Raw genomic sequence first — 17,836 nt, forward strand, 5'->3', positions numbered from 1 at the left:
CCCCTTTTCCACGAGCCTCCAATCTTTCCCAGCATCAGGGTCTTTTCCAGTGAATTAGTTCTTCATATCAAGTGGCCACAGTATTGGAGCTTCAGCATCGTCCTTTCAGTGAATATTCAGGGTTGATTTCCTTTCGGACTGAGTGGTTTGATCTCCCTGCAGTCCAAGGGACGCTCAAGCGTCTTCTCCAACACTACAATTCAAAAGCGTCAGTTTTTCAGTGTTCAGCCTTCTTTATGGTCCAACTCTTACATCCATGCATGACTATTGAAAAAACCATAGCTTTGACTAGACGGACCTTTGTCTCAAAGTAATGTCTCTGTTTTTTAATATACTGTTTAGGTTTTTCAGCTTTTCTTCCAAGGAGCAAGCATCTTTTAATTTCATGACTGCAGTCACTGTCCACAGTGATTTTGGAACCCAAGAAAATAAAGTCTGTCACAGTTTCCATTTTTTCCCCTTCTGTTTGCCATGAAGCGATGGGACAGGATGCCATAATCTTAGTTTTCTGAATGCTGAGTTTCAAGTCAGCTTTTTCACTCTCCTCTTTCACTTTCATCAAGAGGCATTTTAGTTCCTCTTCACTTTCTGCCATTTAGGGTGATGTCATCCGCATATCTGAGGCTGTTGATATCATATTAATTCCACGAGATTAAAAATTTAGAAAGACAGAGAAGTATTTCTTGTATTCTGTTTTATATACCCTGATAAAAGTTACATATTCAAATATGTGCTGGATAATCAATATAGTCTTAGGACATATTAGGATAGAGACTTCTGAGATATATTATTTCTTTCTTATTTTCTCCTTGATTTTAAAATTTACATAGAAGAATAACTATGTGAAAATTCTAAGAAAATTATTAAATAGAAGGCTGAATAGGAAAAGGAGTACATCAAGTCTGTATATTGTCACCCTGCTTATTTAACTTCTATGCAGAGTACCTCACGAGAAACACTGAGCTGGAAGAAACACAAGCTGGAATCAAGATTGCCGGGAGAAATATCAATAACCTCAGATATGCAGATGACACCACCCTTATGGAAGAAAGTGAAGAGGAACTAAAAACCCTCTTGATGAAAGTGAAAGAGGAGAGTGAAAACGTTGGCTTAAAGCTCAACTTTCAGAAAACTAAGAGCATGGCATCTGGTCCCATCACTTCATGGGAAATAGATGGCGAAACAGTGGAAACAGTGCCAGACTTTAGTTTTATGGGCTCTAAAATCACTGCAAATGGTGATTGCGGCCATGAAATTAAAAGACGCTTACTCCTTGGAAGGATAGTTATGACTAACCTAGATAGCATATTGAATACCAGAGACATTACTTTGCCAACAAAGGTCTGCCTAGTCAAAGCTATGGTTTTTCCAGTAGTCGTGTATGGATGTGAGAGAAGGACTATGAAGAAAGCTGAGCGCCGAAGAATTGATGCTTTTGAACTGTGGTGTTGGAGAAGACTCTTGAGAGTCCCTTGGACTGCAAGGAGATCCAACCAGTCCATTCTAAAGGAGATCAGTCCTGGGTGTTCTTTGGAAGGAATGATGCTAAAGCTGAAACTCCAGTACTCTGGCCACCTCATGCGAAGAGTGGATTCATTGGAAAAGACTCTGATGCTGGGAGGAATTGGGGACAGGAGGAGAAGGGACTACAGAGGATGAGATGGCCGGATGGCATCACCGACTCAATGGACAAGAATTTGACTGAACTCCGGGAGTTGGTGATGGACAGGGAGGCCTGGTGTACTGCAGTTCATGGGGTCGCAAAGAGTCGGACATGACTGAGCACTGAACTGAACTGAATTGATGTGAATGAGTAAAGATATTAAATATAATAAAGATATATCCTTGTCTGGTCTCTTGCTGTGTAGACATCTTGTGCCCTTAGGCACACATAGCACCTTCCACACCACACCTGGACCTTCAGTGCTGCTCAGAGAACCTCACCGTTGCCTTCCTCAGCTCCCATCGCCATTCCCCTTCCTCCCAGCTTCTATAAAACCTGCTCCACTTTCTTCAAAATTACATTTGACCTCTTACTCCAAATAAGCCCCCCAAACACAAGTCTCTTATATCATAGAAATCATCAAATATAAACTACATAATCTCTTATCATAAAACACACAAATTCATGTTTTATTACCTCCACCTTTGACTTGCCAGTGCATGGCTAAAGTGTTCTTCCAAAGTTTGCATTTGTACAGATATCTTAAAGGAAAATTGGGAGAGAGACTGTTCTAGTAACAGTGAAAGAATGTATGACTTGGAGCATTTCATTCACAGTTCTCTAGTTCTACCATCAAAGAACTATGAACATTTATGTCTAAATTTGCAAAGGAAACTTGAAATCTGCCACAAATCCATAAGAATCTCTGATTTGTTAAATTATATCCCTTTAGGGATCACCTCTATACATGTAAATGATATCCTCCTATAGTAAGAGTAGCCTCCACTCCTACTAGCCTAGTGCAAAATAATATCTCACATTGTTTGTACAGAAACAACTCCACCCAGGAAAGTACTTCCTCATTTTTGTCCCTCCTTCTCATAGCCTCCCTGTGCAAAGACAATGTGTATGTGGCAGTTAGCAAATGTTTCACACTCACAAAAAGTGAATTATGAAAAAAAATTATGAGGATTTATTTTAATTGGGAGAATGAATAAAGCTATTTTAGTGTCAGGTAAGTCCACTGGAGATCAAAACAATGACAGAGACTTATAAGAGGAAAGTATATGAAGCTCAGCACTCATAGCCACAGTGCACTCAGGGAGGATGGGTAGGTATCTCAGTCTTCTCTAGCCCACCTATCTCCCATTACCCTGCTGATCAGACACCAGCTTTCTTGGAACTTTCCATTTTCTCAGCCGGTGGACAAAGAACTGACCATACCTGAGCAGATGACTCCTGCATCTTCCTGATGATTGCAATTGTGTTGCCGCCATCCAAACGTAGGGCACCTCCACACTTGGGACTCCTCTCCTCTGCAGCTCACTTCATCCAGCCAGATGGGCCCTGATCCTGCCCCGAAGGGAGCAGACCCCGTGGCACTGAGGGCTTCTCCACAGCCCAGCTGCCTGCACACCACGCGGGCATCTTCCAGGTCCCAGTGGTCATCACAGATGGTGCCCCAGGAGCCCTGGTCAAGGATCTCCACTCTCCCAGAGCAGCGACCACCTCCGTCCGCCAGGCGGATCTGTCTGCTGTCTGAGCAGAGAGAAATGGGACATGGGGTGATGACCCCAGAGGTTGAGAAGGGTTTTCTGTCCTGTGGGACCCCCACCTGAGCAGTAGGGGGCGCTCTCCTCTGAGGCTGCCGACCCTGCTGGTTCAGACACGGAGTCATTGCACTGGGGCAGCAGCTGGGGCTGGTTTTTTATACCAGTGGCAAGAGAATAATAAGGTTGAAAAATAGGAAGAAAATAAAACAGGAAATATTAAGTTGAAAACACTCTAGTGAGTAGTCTGGGACAGAAGGTAGTACAAGGTCCTATCAGAGTTAACATTCTGATCTGTAGGGTTCTGCACAGCATCAGAGAAAGATTTACAGGAAATGTTAGTCTCTCTACCCGGAGCAGTTAAATGAGTTCCGAGTCACAGGAATGAGCTGGCAGCTGGATGGATTCCTTTCAAAGCACACACATTTTGATGCTGTTGACCTAAGAGTTAAAGGGGTTGATTAAAGGGAGTGGAGTCAGGAACTGGCCTAATCAGATGCCTCAGATAGCAATCATGAATCCTCTATCATTAGAATCCTTCTCCTTGGTACAGTCATTCAGAACTGAAAAACAAATGGATTCTGTGATATCTTGGTTTACCCCAGAATATTTCATTTGCGGTTCTAAGCTTCAGACTTCAGATCTGGATACTTACTTTCAAACAGTGTGATCTCTTTGAGTAGACTGAACAGCTTTGCATGACAGATAATGTCAGGGAACATCGACACTGGCCAGATTCCACTGGAAATCATAGAATGTTGCTTCTTCTCCCCCAAAAATATAATCCCTCCTTGGACTTTGTGTCAAGAATCTCTGTTGTTCAAATTTTGGAGTTATCTGATCTTTAGGGGGAAGGAGAAGGCAATGGCACCCCACTCCAGTACTCTTGCCTGGAAAACCCCATGGATAGAGGAGCCTGGTAGGCTGCAGTCCATGGGGTCGCTAAGAGTGGGACACGTCTGGGCAAACTGACTTTCATTTTTCACTTTCATGCATTGAAGAAGGAAATGGCAACCCACTCTGGTATTCTTGCCTAGAGAATCCCAGGGATGGGGGAGCCTGGTGGGCTGCCATTTATGGGGTTGCACAGAGTCAGACATGATTGAAACGACTTAGCAGCAGCAGCAGTGTGTATGTTTGCCTAGTCACTTCAGTCATGTTCAACTCTTTAAGACCCTATGAACTGTAGCCCACCAGGCTCCTCTGCCCATGGGATTCTCCAGGCAAGAATACTGGAGTGGATTGCCACGCCCTCCTCCAGGGGGTCTTCCTGACCCAGAGATCTAACCAGTGTCTCCTGCATTGCAGGTGGATTCTTTACAGCTGAGCCACCAGCAAAGTTCTTCTAGTTCTATCACTGAGCAGAAATAGGTCACATTCCTGCAGCCCCTTGAACAAATAACATTAACAAGCTCACTGTATTCTCCTCTCCTTTTATACATAAAAGTGATGTAAAGAAAGGTTAAAGAATGTCTATCGATGTTGTTCTTTAAGTAAATGATGAAGTAGAGCATTAAACCTAAAATTTTTCACTTCCATGGAGAATGGAGGAGTTCACAGCAGGCCAATGTGTTTTGCTGGGTCTTGCTGCATGCAGCTTAAAAAGCTGAAAAATGTTTTTTAAGATACAATAAATGTTATTTTGCCAACAAAGCTCTGTCTAGTCAAGCCTATGGTTTTTGCAGTGGTCATGTATGGATGTGAGAGATGGGCTTTGAAGAAAGCTGAGTGCTGAAGAATTGATGCTTTTGAACTGTGGTGTTGGAGACGACACTTGAAAGTCCCTTGTATTGCAAGGAGATCCAACCAGTCCATTCTGAAGGAGATCAGTCCTGGGTGTTCTTTGGAAGGAATAATACTGAAGCTGAAATTCCAGTATTTTGGCCATCTCATGAGAAGAGCTGACTCATTGGAAAAGACTCTGATGCTGGGAGGAATTTGGGGCAGGAGGAGAAGGGGATGACAGAGGATGAGATGGCTGGATGGCGTCACTTACTCGATGGATGTGACTCCAAGTGAACTCTGGGAGTTGGTGATGGACAGGGAGGCCTGGCATGCTGTGATTCATGGGGTCACAAAGACTAGGAAATGACTGAGTGACTGAACTGAACTGAACTGAACTGAAATGTATTCAACATTTGTTGACACATCATGGACTAAATATGCTAAAATTCTAAAGTGTGGAGGTTATTTCAATGTTAGCCAAGGATCTATACTTCTTTTTCTCTGGGAATTTGCTGATTCATTGCATAATTTAATGATTCAGAATCTGGGCTTGGGCAAGCAGAGGACTATTGTTGTGACAGGAGGCCAGCATAATTTGGGAGTTACCTGGTGCTGGAGTGACAAAATTAGAATCTTGAGAGCCTCTCTCACACAGCGCATTTTCTCCTCAAATATCTGCCCAGTATATAAACTGTGAAGGACAGGAGGCTAAAGAACTACATAAAAAGACTTGAAAAGCAGAGTCTTTCTCATTCTCTTGGGTACTGAGCTACCAAAGAATCCAGGCTCTGAACTGAAATCTCCGAAAGCCCCTGTCATACGGCCTAAAAATCAGAGGTGGACTGAGTGCTACCAAAGCTGCAACCCACACTTATTACAGCTCAGTTTTAGGTTATATTTAGATGTTTGAGTGATATACACCCCTTCCCCCTATCTGCCTAGCAAAACAAGGGGTAAATCCTTTCAGGTATTAGAAAATGTATCAGGAGTATCTTACTTTTTCATATATAATTTATAGCATTCAGTAAAAAATTGGCATGACATTTGACAAGTTAGGATAACATGACAAATGACCAACGTGAAAAGAAGAGATGAGAGAATGCAGAGACACACATGATAGAAATGCATAAGGATTTTAACTACGATCAAAGTATTTAGGGAAAAAGAGAGAAGGGGAGAATATACAGGGGAAAAGATGAAAAAATTAACAAACAATCATAAATAAATAAAAATGGCAATGGAGTCATTCCCAACCTAAAATAAAATATCTAGTATTAAAAAGTGAATGAATAAGTCAAACAAATTTTAGATAGAACTTAGAATAGAGTGATTTAGAGGAGTCCTAAAGATGAGACATGAGAAGGAGAATAAAGAGTAGGAGAGGGAGAAGAGATACAGAGACAGAGAGACAGAACTACAGAAGTCATATTTGAAGATATAATAATAGAGCATTTTTTAATATAAAAAAAGAGTATGAAAATCCACACTCCAAGTAAAGCTGCAGAAAATCAAAAGGAAAAAGGGAAATCTGAAATAGTAACAGATTTATTTAATACTAAAGGAAGGGGAAAAAAGGGAGAGAAAAAGGAACATAAAGCATGTGGATCTATTAAAAGCAAATGGCAGATACCAACATCAAATCAATAGCAGTAATTGCATTTACAGTGAATGGATTAAGATAAAACAAACCTGATGCAAACGTTACTCGCAAAATGATCGCCTTATATTTTGAAAACAAAGAAAGATTGAAAGTAAAATGATGGGGGAAATGTACTAACTGTAAGAAAACGGGAGTAGCTTTATCAATGTCCCAGAAAGTAGACCTTAAGAAAAGATGCACAAATTGACAGTAGTGCTGAGAGAGGACATCAGAGGGCAGACAGACTGAAACCACAATCACAGAAAACTAGCCAACCCGATCACATGGACCACAGCCTTGTCTAACTCAATGAAACTAAGCCATGCCGTGTGGAGCCAACCAAGACGGACGGGTCATGGTGGAGAGTTCTGACAAAATGTGGTCCACTGGAGAAGGGAATGGCAAACCACTGCAGTATTCTTGCCTTGAAAACCCCATGAACAGTATGAAAAGGCAAAAAGGTAGGACACTGAAAGATGAACTCCCCAGGTCAGTTGGTGCCCAATATGCTACTGGAGATCAGTGGAGAAATAACTCCAGAAAGAATGAAGGTAGGGAGCCAAGGCAAAAACAACACCCAGTTGTGGATGTGACTGGTGATAGAAGCAAGGTCCAATGGTGTAAAGGGCAATATTGCAGAGGAACCTGGAATGTTAGGTCCATGAATGAAGGGAAATTGGAAGTGGTCAAGCAGGAGATGGCAACAGTGAACATTCTAGGAATCGGTGAACTAAAAGGGACTGGAATAGGTGAATTTAACTCATATGACCATTATATCTACTACTGTGGGCAGGAATCATTTAGAAGAAATGGAGTAACCATCATAGTCAACAAAAGAGTCTGAAATGCAGTACTTGGGTGCAATCTCAAAAACAACAGAATGATCTCTCTGTTCATTTCCAAGGCAAACCATTCAATATCACAGTAATCCAAGTCTATGCCCCAACCAGTAATGCTGAAGAAGCTGAAGTTGAATGGTTCTGTGAAGACTTACAAGACTTTTTAGAACTAACACCCAAAAAAAGATATCCTTTTCACTATAGGGGACTGGAATGCAAAAGTATGAAGTCAAGAAACACCTGGAGTAACAGGCAAATTTGACCTTGAGTACAGAATAAAGCAGGGCAAAGGCTGATTGAGTTTTGCCAAGAGAACACACTGATCATAGCAAACACCCTCTTCCAACAACACAGGAGAAGACTCTGCACATGGACATCACCAGATGGCCAACACCGAAATCAGATAGATTATATTCTTTGCAGCCAAAGATGGAGAACTTCTATACAGGCAGCAAAAACAAGACCAGGAGCTGACTATGGCTCAGATCAGGCACTCCTTATTGCCAAATTCAGATTTAAATTGAAGAAAGTGGGGGAAAACACTACACCATTCAGGTATGACCTGAAGCAAATCCCTTATGACTATACAGTGGAAGTGAGAAATAGATTTAACGGACTAGATCTGATAGACAGAGTGCCTGATGAACTATGGACGGAGGATTGTGACACTGTACAGGAGACAGAAATCAAGACCATCCCCAAGGAAAAAGAAATACAAAAAAGCAAAATTAGAGATACCAAGGGAATATTTCATGCAAAGATGGGGTCAATAAAGGGCATAAATGGTATGGACTGAACAGAAGCAGAATATTAAGAAGAGGTGGCAAGAATACACAGAAGAACTGTACAAAACAAGATCTTCATGACCCAGATAATCACGATGGTGTGATCACTCCCCTAGAGCCAGACATCCTGGAATGTGATGTCAAGTGGGCCTTAGGAACCATCACTATGAACAAAGCTAGTGGAGGTGATGGAATTCCAGTTGAGCTCTTTCAAATCCTGAGAGATGATGCTGTGAAGCTGCTGCACTCAGTATGCCAGCAAATTTGGAAACTCAGCAGTGGCCACAGGACTGGAAAAGGTCAGTTTTCATTCCAATCCCAAAGAAAGGCAATCCCAAAGAGTGCTCAATCTACCGCACAATTGCACTCATTTCACACGCTAGTAAAGTAATGCTCAAAATTCTCCAAGCCAGGTTTTAGCAATACGGGAACCGTGAACTTCCAGAAGTTCAAGCTGGTTTTACAAAAGGCAGAGGAACCAGAGATCAGATTGCCAACATCTGTTGGATCATGGAAAAAGCAAGAGAGTTCCAGAAAAACATCTATTTCTGCTTTATTGACTATGCCAAAGCCTTTGACTGTGTGGATCACAATAAAATGTGGAAACTTCTGAAAGAGATGGGAATACCAGACCACCTGACCTGCCTCTTAAGAAACCTGTATGCAGGTCAGGAAGGAACAGTTTGAACTGGATATGGAAAAACACACTGGTTCCAAATAGGAAAAGGAGGATGTCAAGGCTGTATATTGTGACCCTGCTTATGTAACTTACATACAGAGTACCTCATGAGAAATGCTGGGCTGGATGAAGAACAAGCTGGAATCAAGATTGCTGGGAGAAATATCAATAACCTCAGATATACAGATGACACCACCCTTAGGGCAGAAAGTGAAGAACTAAAGAGCCTCTTGATGAAAGTGAAAGAGGAGAGTGACAAAGGTGGCTTAAAGCTCAACATTCAGGAAACTAAGATCATGGCATCCAGTCCCATCACTTCATGGCAAATAGATATGGAAATAGTGTAAATAGTGGAAACAGTGGCTGACTTTATTTTGGGGGCCCCAAAATCACTGCAGATGGTGACTGCAGCCATGAAATTAAAAGACGCTTGTTCCTTGGAAGGAAAGTTATGACCAACTTAGACAGCATATTAAAAGCAGAGACAATACTTTGTCAACAAAGGTCCGTCTAGTCTAGGCTATGGTTTTCCCAGTAGTCATGTATGGATATGAGCGTTGGACTTTAAAGAAAGCTGAGCACCAAAGAATTGATGCTTTTGAACTGTGGTGTTGGAGAAAACTCTTGAGAGTCCCTTGAACTGCAAGGAGATCCAATCAGTCCATTCTAAGCAGATTAGTCCTGAGTGTTCCATGGAAGGACTGATGTTGTAGCTGAAACTCCAATATTTTGGTCACCTGATGTGAAGAGCTGACTCATTTCAAAAGACCCCGCTGCTGAGAAAGATTGGGGGCAGAAGGAGAAGGGGGTGACAGAGCATGAGACTACTGGGTGGCATCACTGACCCAATGGACATGAGTTTGCGTAAACTCTGGGTTTGGTGATGGACAGGGCGGCCTGGCGTGCTGCAGTCCATGAAGTCACAAAGAGTCGGACACAACTGAGCAACTGAACTGAACACTAATTGAATTAAAGAGGGAATTTTCATGATCATAAGGAGGTGCACCCTTAATAAACATAGACATCAAAATTCAAGAAAGGTAACAGAACATAGCTTTGAAATATACTTGACAGAATGAAAAGAAGGAATAGGCAAAATCACAATCAAAATGGGGGATTTTTACTGTATCTTTTTCAATAGCATGAAGACCAGACATACAAAAAACAAAGGATACAGTAGATGTACAGGAAAATAGTCAGCACATTTAACTAAGTAACACATAGAGCAATGCACCCAACACCGCAAGAGTTCACATTACTGTAAAAGCACTCGGAACGTTTACCAAAACGACCACGTAATGGGACAAAATCTTTCACTCTTTGAATTCATACAGAGTATTTACTCTGACCACAGTGGAATAAAATTAAGAATGAAAAAGAAATATTGTTAGCCATCCCTATTTTGGGAAATTCAGCAACACCCTTCCAAAAAACACCTGAGTCTGGGAATAAACTTAAAATTTACCAAATATTGTGAAATAATGATAATAAAAATACAATAATAATGATAATAAACACAAAATAATGGTATTATCATAAATTCTTCCAATGAAACTCAAGTAGTGCCTATAGGGAAATTTATACCCTAGATTTAGAGAAGAGGAAAGACCGAAAGTTAAAAAATGTAAGCTTCAATTAAGAAACTAGGAGATGAGAAAGCCTAAAGAATATCGAATGTTGGGGTTAATTTAAAAAGGAACAAAAATGGATGGAAAACAAGGTAAGCATAAGATAGAAAGCATAGAAGAAACCCCTTTAAACGTGGCTCATTGAAAACTGAGGAACACTGATCAATACCAATGAAGAGCAGAGAGAAAATGAAGTTAACAACACCAAGAATGAAAAGGAACATCACTATAAATCACACAGATTTTTTTGTCATAGGTTTTGTGTTGTTGTTTGTTTTTGGCTGTGCTGTGGCCCATGGGATCTTAGTGCCCAGGTCAGGGATTGAACCTGGACCATGACAGTGAAAGTCCAGAGATTTAACCCCTGGATTGCATAGCTTTATTAATATAATTTATACATTTAATGTGGATAAGTACACAGAAAGTGTCAGTTTCTCCACAGCCTTGCCAACACTTAAGCGTCTTTTAAAAAAAAAAAAAACGGTCATTCTGACATGTGTGAGATGATATCTCTTTCTGGTTTTGAATTACATTTCCCTGATGATTGACAATGTCAAGCATTTTTCATATACCCATTGGCCATTTGTTTGTCTTCTTTAGAGAAATGTCTATTCAAGCCCTTGCCAATTTTGTAACTGCATTATTAAGTTTGGGGGTGTTTTTTCTTGAGTTGTAGAGGTTCCTTATTTGTTTGGAAATTAATACTTATATAATTTGTGCTAGCTTGCTTTTTCACTCTGTTGATGTTTCCTTTGGCTTGAAGAAGCTTTTTAGTTTGATATATTCCCACTTGTCTATTTTTGCTTTGTTGCCTGTACTTTTGACATCATATCCATGAAATCATGAAGCAATGTGTTTTTATTTTGTGATGAAGCTTCACATATCTAAAATATAATTCTTATCTGGAAATGATATACAATCACACATATTAAAATAAATTCAGATAAATAAATGAAATCAAAATTAGGTTTTGAATATTCTTTAGTGGAACTGTAAAATTATTTGCAGAAAATAAAACTTGATTCAATATTATTTTGAGATTAAGAATGGCATATGAAATATTTCATTAAAAGCAGAAGACAAAAAAGCAAACCATTATAGATTCAATAACATAACCACCCCATTCACATATATAACCTTAAATATATGTGCAAAAAATGGGGGAAATATTTACAAAAATATTTAAGAAAGAGTAAGTGATGTTCTTTATAAGACTATAAAGACAGATGAGCACCTAAGAATTGATGCTTTTGAACTGTGGTGTTGGAGAAGACTCTTGAGAGTCCCTTGGACTGCAAGGAGATCCAACCAGTCCATCATAAAGATCAGCCCTGAGTGTTCATTAGAAGGACTGATGTTGAAGCTGACACAACTGAGCAACTGAACAGTAGTGATGTTTGTTTATAGAGAGTTCCTATAAATAAATAAAAATTTTTAAAACATTCTAGAAGAAAAAAATATTGTCATAAATGATATCTTAAAACTGTAATATAGGAGAGAAGATAGTATTTTGGCATATAGTGTTTGTCAAAGTCACTCAGTCATGTCCAACTCTTTATGACCCCATGGAGTATACAGTCCATGGAATTCTCCAGGCCAGAAAACTGGAGTGGGTAGCCTTTCCCTTCTCCAGGGGTCTTCCCAAGCCAGGGATCACACCTAGGTCTCCCACATTGCAGGCAGATTCTTTACCCGCTGAGTCATCAGGGGAGCCCAAGAACACTGAAGTGAGTAGCTTATTCCTTCTCCAGTGGATCTTCCCGACCCAGGAATCAAACCCTGATCTCCTGTGTTGTAGTCAGATTCTTTACCAGCTTAGCTACCAGGGAAGCCCAAATGTGGATAAAAAATTAAAAAAAAAAAAAAACCATGATGCATGTTCTTATGTCAAGCCTATGAAGAGAATAATACTCTCTTTTAAAATTAATTATTTATTTGGTTGTCCTAGGTCTTAGTTGCAGCATGCAAATTCTTACTTGTGGGATCATAAGAAAAAAAATTGTAACTACATGTGGTGATGGATGTTACTGTACATGTGGTGATGATTTACCAATATGTACAAAAACATAAACACTATGTTTTACACTTAGAACTAATATAATGTTACAAGAATTACATCTCAATTAAAAATTTAACAAACAAGATTAGAATATGTGGATAAAATTTATTTCATCCTTACCTCATTTAGGCTCTCTGGTGGCTCAGACAATAAAGAATCTGACTGCAGTGTGGGAGACTCAATTGCGATACCTAGCTTGGGATGATCCCCTGGAGAAGGGAATGGAAACCCATTCCAGTATTCTTGCCTGGAGAATTCCGTGGACAGAGGAGCCTGGCAGGCTATAGTCCATGCAGACACAAAGAGTCGGACACAACTGAGTCGGACACTAACATTTTCACTTAATGTCATTTTCTGCACCCAAATTAAGCTCTTCACTTAGATTTTAAAATATCAAATCTCACTGCATCCTACAGGGTTGGGACAGACACACAGAAACAGACAGTAAATCACCTGCACACGAGATATAGGCTTCCTCCTTGGGAGAGCATGAAGTGTAATTCCAAGGGTCAGAAGGACACTGCCAGAGAGAGGTGTCAGTTCTCCGACAGTGGATTCCATCCACCCACCGGGGTCTAGAACCTTCCCTGAGACCAACAGAAGAGTTGAGGGTTCCACTGTCCCCACAGCCAAGCTGTCTGCAGATCACGGACACAGTGATGTCTTCCATGGGGCTGCAGCAGACACTGCCCCAGGTCCCATTGTAGAAAACTTCCAGCCACCCAGCACACTGCTGGTCCTCGCTCACCAACCTGAGGGCCAGGAACTCTAAGGTTGAAAGGGGAGGAGACAGGACACAGTGAAAACTTTGCTGGATGTTCTAGGTTTTCCTTTCTTCTAGAAATGGTAAACATTCATCTCTGACCTTGTTCAAGAGATACCCACTAGATGACAAGACTGAGATCGCCTCCCTTTTAACTGACTTTGTCCATTTGTACCTGTCTTTCTATTCCTGCCACAATGGTGTAGTGGATATGAACTGAGAGGAAGACCAAACTGTGTGGGCACTAGTCAGGGAGGGGCAGCTGAATCCTGCTTCCTAACAAAATCTTTGAAGACTATGTTAAGGGATTTGATGTGGATATTAGGGAGACAGGCAGAATAATTAAGCCCAAAATGTCCACATCCCAATCTCTGCAACCTGTGAATATGTTACCATACCTGACAAAAGGGATTTACAGATGTGATTAAGATAAGGCCCTTGAGATGGTGAGATTAAGCTAGAGTATTGTATTAACAATGTGAGCCCAGTCTGAGCACATCCTTAGACCCACTATCCTTAAACATGGAATACATTTCTTAGCTCTGCCTAGAGAGAGAAATGTGACTCTGGATAATATCTGGAGGCCTGCAGCATTGCTGGTCTAAAAATGGATGAAGGAGGCTGTGAACCAAGGGATGTAGGCAGTTTCTAGGAGCTTGAGAATTCCATGGACAGAGGGGCAGGGCAGGATACAGTCCATGGGATCGCAAAGAGTCAGACACGACTGTGTGACTAACTTTCTTTGTTTTTTATCTAGAAGATTGAGAAGACAAGAAATAGATTCTCCCCCAGAGCCGCAGAAGTGATGCAGCCCTGCTGAAGCCTTGATCCAGGCCTAGTGAGATCCCTGCTGGACATCTAAGCTACAGAAGTGTAAGGAAATAAATTTATGTTGCTTCAACCCACTAATTGGTAAATTGTTACTGAAGCAAATGGAAACTATTATCATGGGTTTTAAATTTTTGTAGGTAACTGGAGAGAGAGCCCTGCTTTCAAGAAAAACTGTAAAAAACGGCTCTGCCAGGAAAGGCTGCTGAGAAGAAAGGACCAGATCCTCAGCTGCTGCAAAAGGAAGTGAAAGCACCTCGTCTTCCCCTCTGCTGGAAACACAGGCTCCATGGGAGGAACACTCCTTCTCTGGTCCTTTCAGCATCTCTCCCTCAGGGCTCAGACCCGGTCCTCCAGGGCCCCACCCCTCCCCCAGCCTGTGGACAGTGTGCAGCGCGGACCTGAGCAGATGACCCCCGCGTCCTGCTTGTGTCTGCAGTCGTGCCGCCCCCAGCCTCGGGAAGGGCACGTCCACACGTGGGACTCCTTTCCTGTGCAGTTCAGGTCGTCCAGCCAGATGGGCCCTGATCCTGCCCCGAAGTGAGCAGACCCCGTGGCATTGAGGGCTTCTCCACAGCCCAGCTGCCTGCACACCACGCGGGCATCGTCCAGGTCCCAGCCGTCCTCACAGATGGTGCCCCAGGAGCCCTGGTCAAGGATCTCCACTCTCCCGGCGCAGGGACCGCCCCCATCCACCAGGCGGAGCTGCCTGCTGTCTGAGGAGAGAGAAAATGGGGCAATGAAGCCTTGACCTGGGGAATGAAGAGTCTTCTGTCCTGTGGGACCCTCACCTGAGCAGTAGGGGGCGCTCTTCTCTGAGGCCGCAGAGCCTGCAGGTTGAGACAGGGAGTCGTTGCACCGGGGCAGCACCTGGGTCTGGTTTCCTGAAGAAACAACAATGATCAGAAGTCTGGAAGGGTTGAAGAACAGGAAACTGAAATAAGGGAAATGATGACCTGGTTAGTTAGTTAGTTCAGTCGCTCAGTCGTGTCAGACTGTTTGTGAACCCCATGGACTATAGCCACCAGGCTCCTCTGCCCATAGGATTTTTCAAGCAAGAATACTTCAGTGGGTTGCCATGCCCTCCTCCAGGGGATCGTCCCAATCCAGGGATCAAATCCAGGTCTCCCGCATTGCAGGCAGATTCTTTACCATCTGAGCCACACGGGAAGGCCAAATCTATCCCTAAGTAAAAGCAAAACAACATTCTTTCTGAAGCATTACTACAATTTCTTCAATGTCTAACTTTAAAACAAGCACTTAAATAAAACAGATCTCGTGAAAAACAGAAAGGAAAAAGGAGACATTGGAAAGAATTTCCCAGATTTTTCAGCTGCTAGATTTACCTGACAGAGAACTTAAATCACCACGATTAAAGTGTTTATGGAAATAATAGACAAAATGTGTATCTTTGCAGAGAAATGATACCATAAGCGAAGTACTTCTAAAGCTGAAATATGTGTCCGCTGAAATTAAGAACTAAAGCATAATAGTAGCTGTGCACTAGCTGAGCATAAAATAGAAACATCACAGTGCAAGATCAGAGGATATTCTACAATCTAGAAATTCAGGTCAAATAACAAGAGTTCTGGTTACATTGTTATATAGAAGATTTTCCCCCAAAATTTAGCCCAGTTCAGTTCAGTCACTCAATCATGTCCAACTCTGTGACCCCATTGACTGCAGTTCACCAGACTTCCCTGTCCATCACCAACTCCAAGAGCTTGCTCAAACTCATGTTCCTCAAGTCAGTGATGCCATCCAACCATCTCATCCTCTGTCATCCCTTTCTTCTACCACCCTCAATCTTACAGCATCAGGGTCTTTTCCAACAAGTCACTTCTTCTCATCAGGTGGCTAAAGAATTGCAGCTTCAGCTTCAGAATCAGTCCTTCCAATGAATATTCAGGGCTGATTTCCATCAGCTTCCACTGGTTGGATCTCCTTGCAGTACAGGGGACTCTGAACAGTCTTCTTCAACACCACAGTTCAAAAGCATCAATTCTTTGGCACTGAGCTTTCTTTATGGCCCAACTCTTACATCCATACATGACTACTGGAAAAGCCATAGATTTGACTAAATGGACAATTGTCAGCAAGGTAATGTCTCTCCTTTTTAATATGCTGTCTAGGTTTGTCATAGTTTTTCTTCCAAGGAGCAGATGTCTTTTAATTTCATGGCTGCAGTCACCATCTACAGTGATTTTGGAGCCCAAGAAAATAAAGTCTGTCACTGTTTCCATTGTTTCCCCATCTATTTGCCATGAAGTGATGGGACTGGATGCCTTGATCTTAGTTTTTTGAATGCTGAGTTTTAAGCCAGCTTTTTCACTCTTCTCTTTCACTTTCATCAAGAGGCTCTTCAGGTCCTCTTTGCTTTCTTCCATAAAGGTGGTGTCATCAGCATATCTGAGGTTATTGATATTTCTCCTGGCATTCTTGATTCCAGCTAGTGCTTCATCCAGCCCAGCAGTTCACATGATGTACTCTGCATATAGGCAGACGCTTTGGCTCAGAGGGTAAAGCGTCTGCCTGCAATGCTGGAGACCTGGGTTCAATCCCGGGTCAGGAAGATCCCCTGGAGAAAGAAATGGCAACCCACTCCAGTATTCTTGCTTGGAAAATCCCATGGACAGAGAAGACTGGTAGACTGCAGTCCATGGGATCGCAAAGAGTCGGACACAACTGAGCGACTTCACAGCAGGGTGACAACATACAACCTTGACATACTCCTTTCCCAGTTTGGAACCAGTCTGTTTTTCCATGTCCAGTTCTAACTGTTGTTTCTTGATCTGCATATAGAAGCCAGGTAAGGTGGTCTTGTATTCCCATCTCTTTAAGAATTTTCCATAGTTTGTTATGATCCACACAGTCAAAGGTTTGGCATAGTCAATAAAGCAGAAGTAGATGTTTTTCTGGAACTCTCTTGCTATTTCTGTGATTCAATGGATGTTAGCAATTTGATCAATATAATAAGGCAAAACTTTTAGCTGAAGAAAAAGAATATATACTTCATTTTGCTTATGCCTTTGGGTCATTAATCAGGAAGAAACTCAGTCTGGCAGGCTTTCAGTCAGGTCTTTCAGTGCTGCAATTAGATGTCACCTGGGGCTGAAGTCATTTAGAGACTTGACTGAACTCTGGTTCTATAAGGAAATTCCCAGAAGTGTCCTAAGGGTAAAGGAACATCATGGCTTCAACTTAATTCAGAAAGATTTTACCTATTCAGGAAGAAATGGGGCAGAAGGGGAATCAAGAAGGAAAGACACTCACACAAACACACAGATTAAAGCAAAATATTGATACTAACATGTAGAAACCCAGGTAAAGGTCATAAAGGAATTTTTATATTACTTTCCCAACATTTTAATGTCTCAAAAGACATCAAAATTTAAAAAACTAAAAGATGAAAACAACACAAAGAGAATTCATTGCCAGGACACTTTCACAAAAAAAATAGTCATAATATCAAAAATAAAATACCTAGGAGAAATCTTAGTAGAAGATGGGCAAAATCTCTGAGAGAAATTCAAGATCTAACTGAATGGAGGGATGTATTATGTCAATGATTTGGAAAACTCAGCATTGTCAGTGTCAGTCATCCTCAAATTTCTTTGTCTCCTCTCAAATTTTTAAATCTAATCTCTATGAAAATACCCTTAAGCTTTTCTTTTGGTG

At 41.6% G+C, this 17,836-nt stretch overlaps 1 protein-coding gene across 1 annotated transcript in view; it reads right to left on the reverse strand.

Moving 5' to 3' along the window:
• LOC128048717 (antigen WC1.1-like) overlaps nucleotides 1-17,836 on the reverse strand; it is a 92,148-nt gene that overhangs the window by 52,632 nt on the left and 21,680 nt on the right. The window contains exons 5-8 of the mRNA XM_052641145.1: nucleotides 14,950-15,042; nucleotides 14,560-14,874; nucleotides 13,007-13,335; nucleotides 2,888-3,263 (exon numbers count right to left, since the gene is read on the reverse strand). Of these exons, the coding sequence (XP_052497105.1) occupies nucleotides 2,888-3,263; nucleotides 13,007-13,335; nucleotides 14,560-14,874; nucleotides 14,950-15,042 (1,113 nt within the window). The remainder of the gene's footprint in view (nucleotides 1-2,887; nucleotides 3,264-13,006; nucleotides 13,336-14,559; nucleotides 14,875-14,949; nucleotides 15,043-17,836) is intronic.

Source organism: Budorcas taxicolor, chromosome 5 (assembly GCF_023091745.1).
Source record: "Budorcas taxicolor isolate Tak-1 chromosome 5, Takin1.1, whole genome shotgun sequence".
In the NCBI taxonomy this organism is placed as follows: Eukaryota; Metazoa; Chordata; class Mammalia; order Artiodactyla; family Bovidae; genus Budorcas; species Budorcas taxicolor.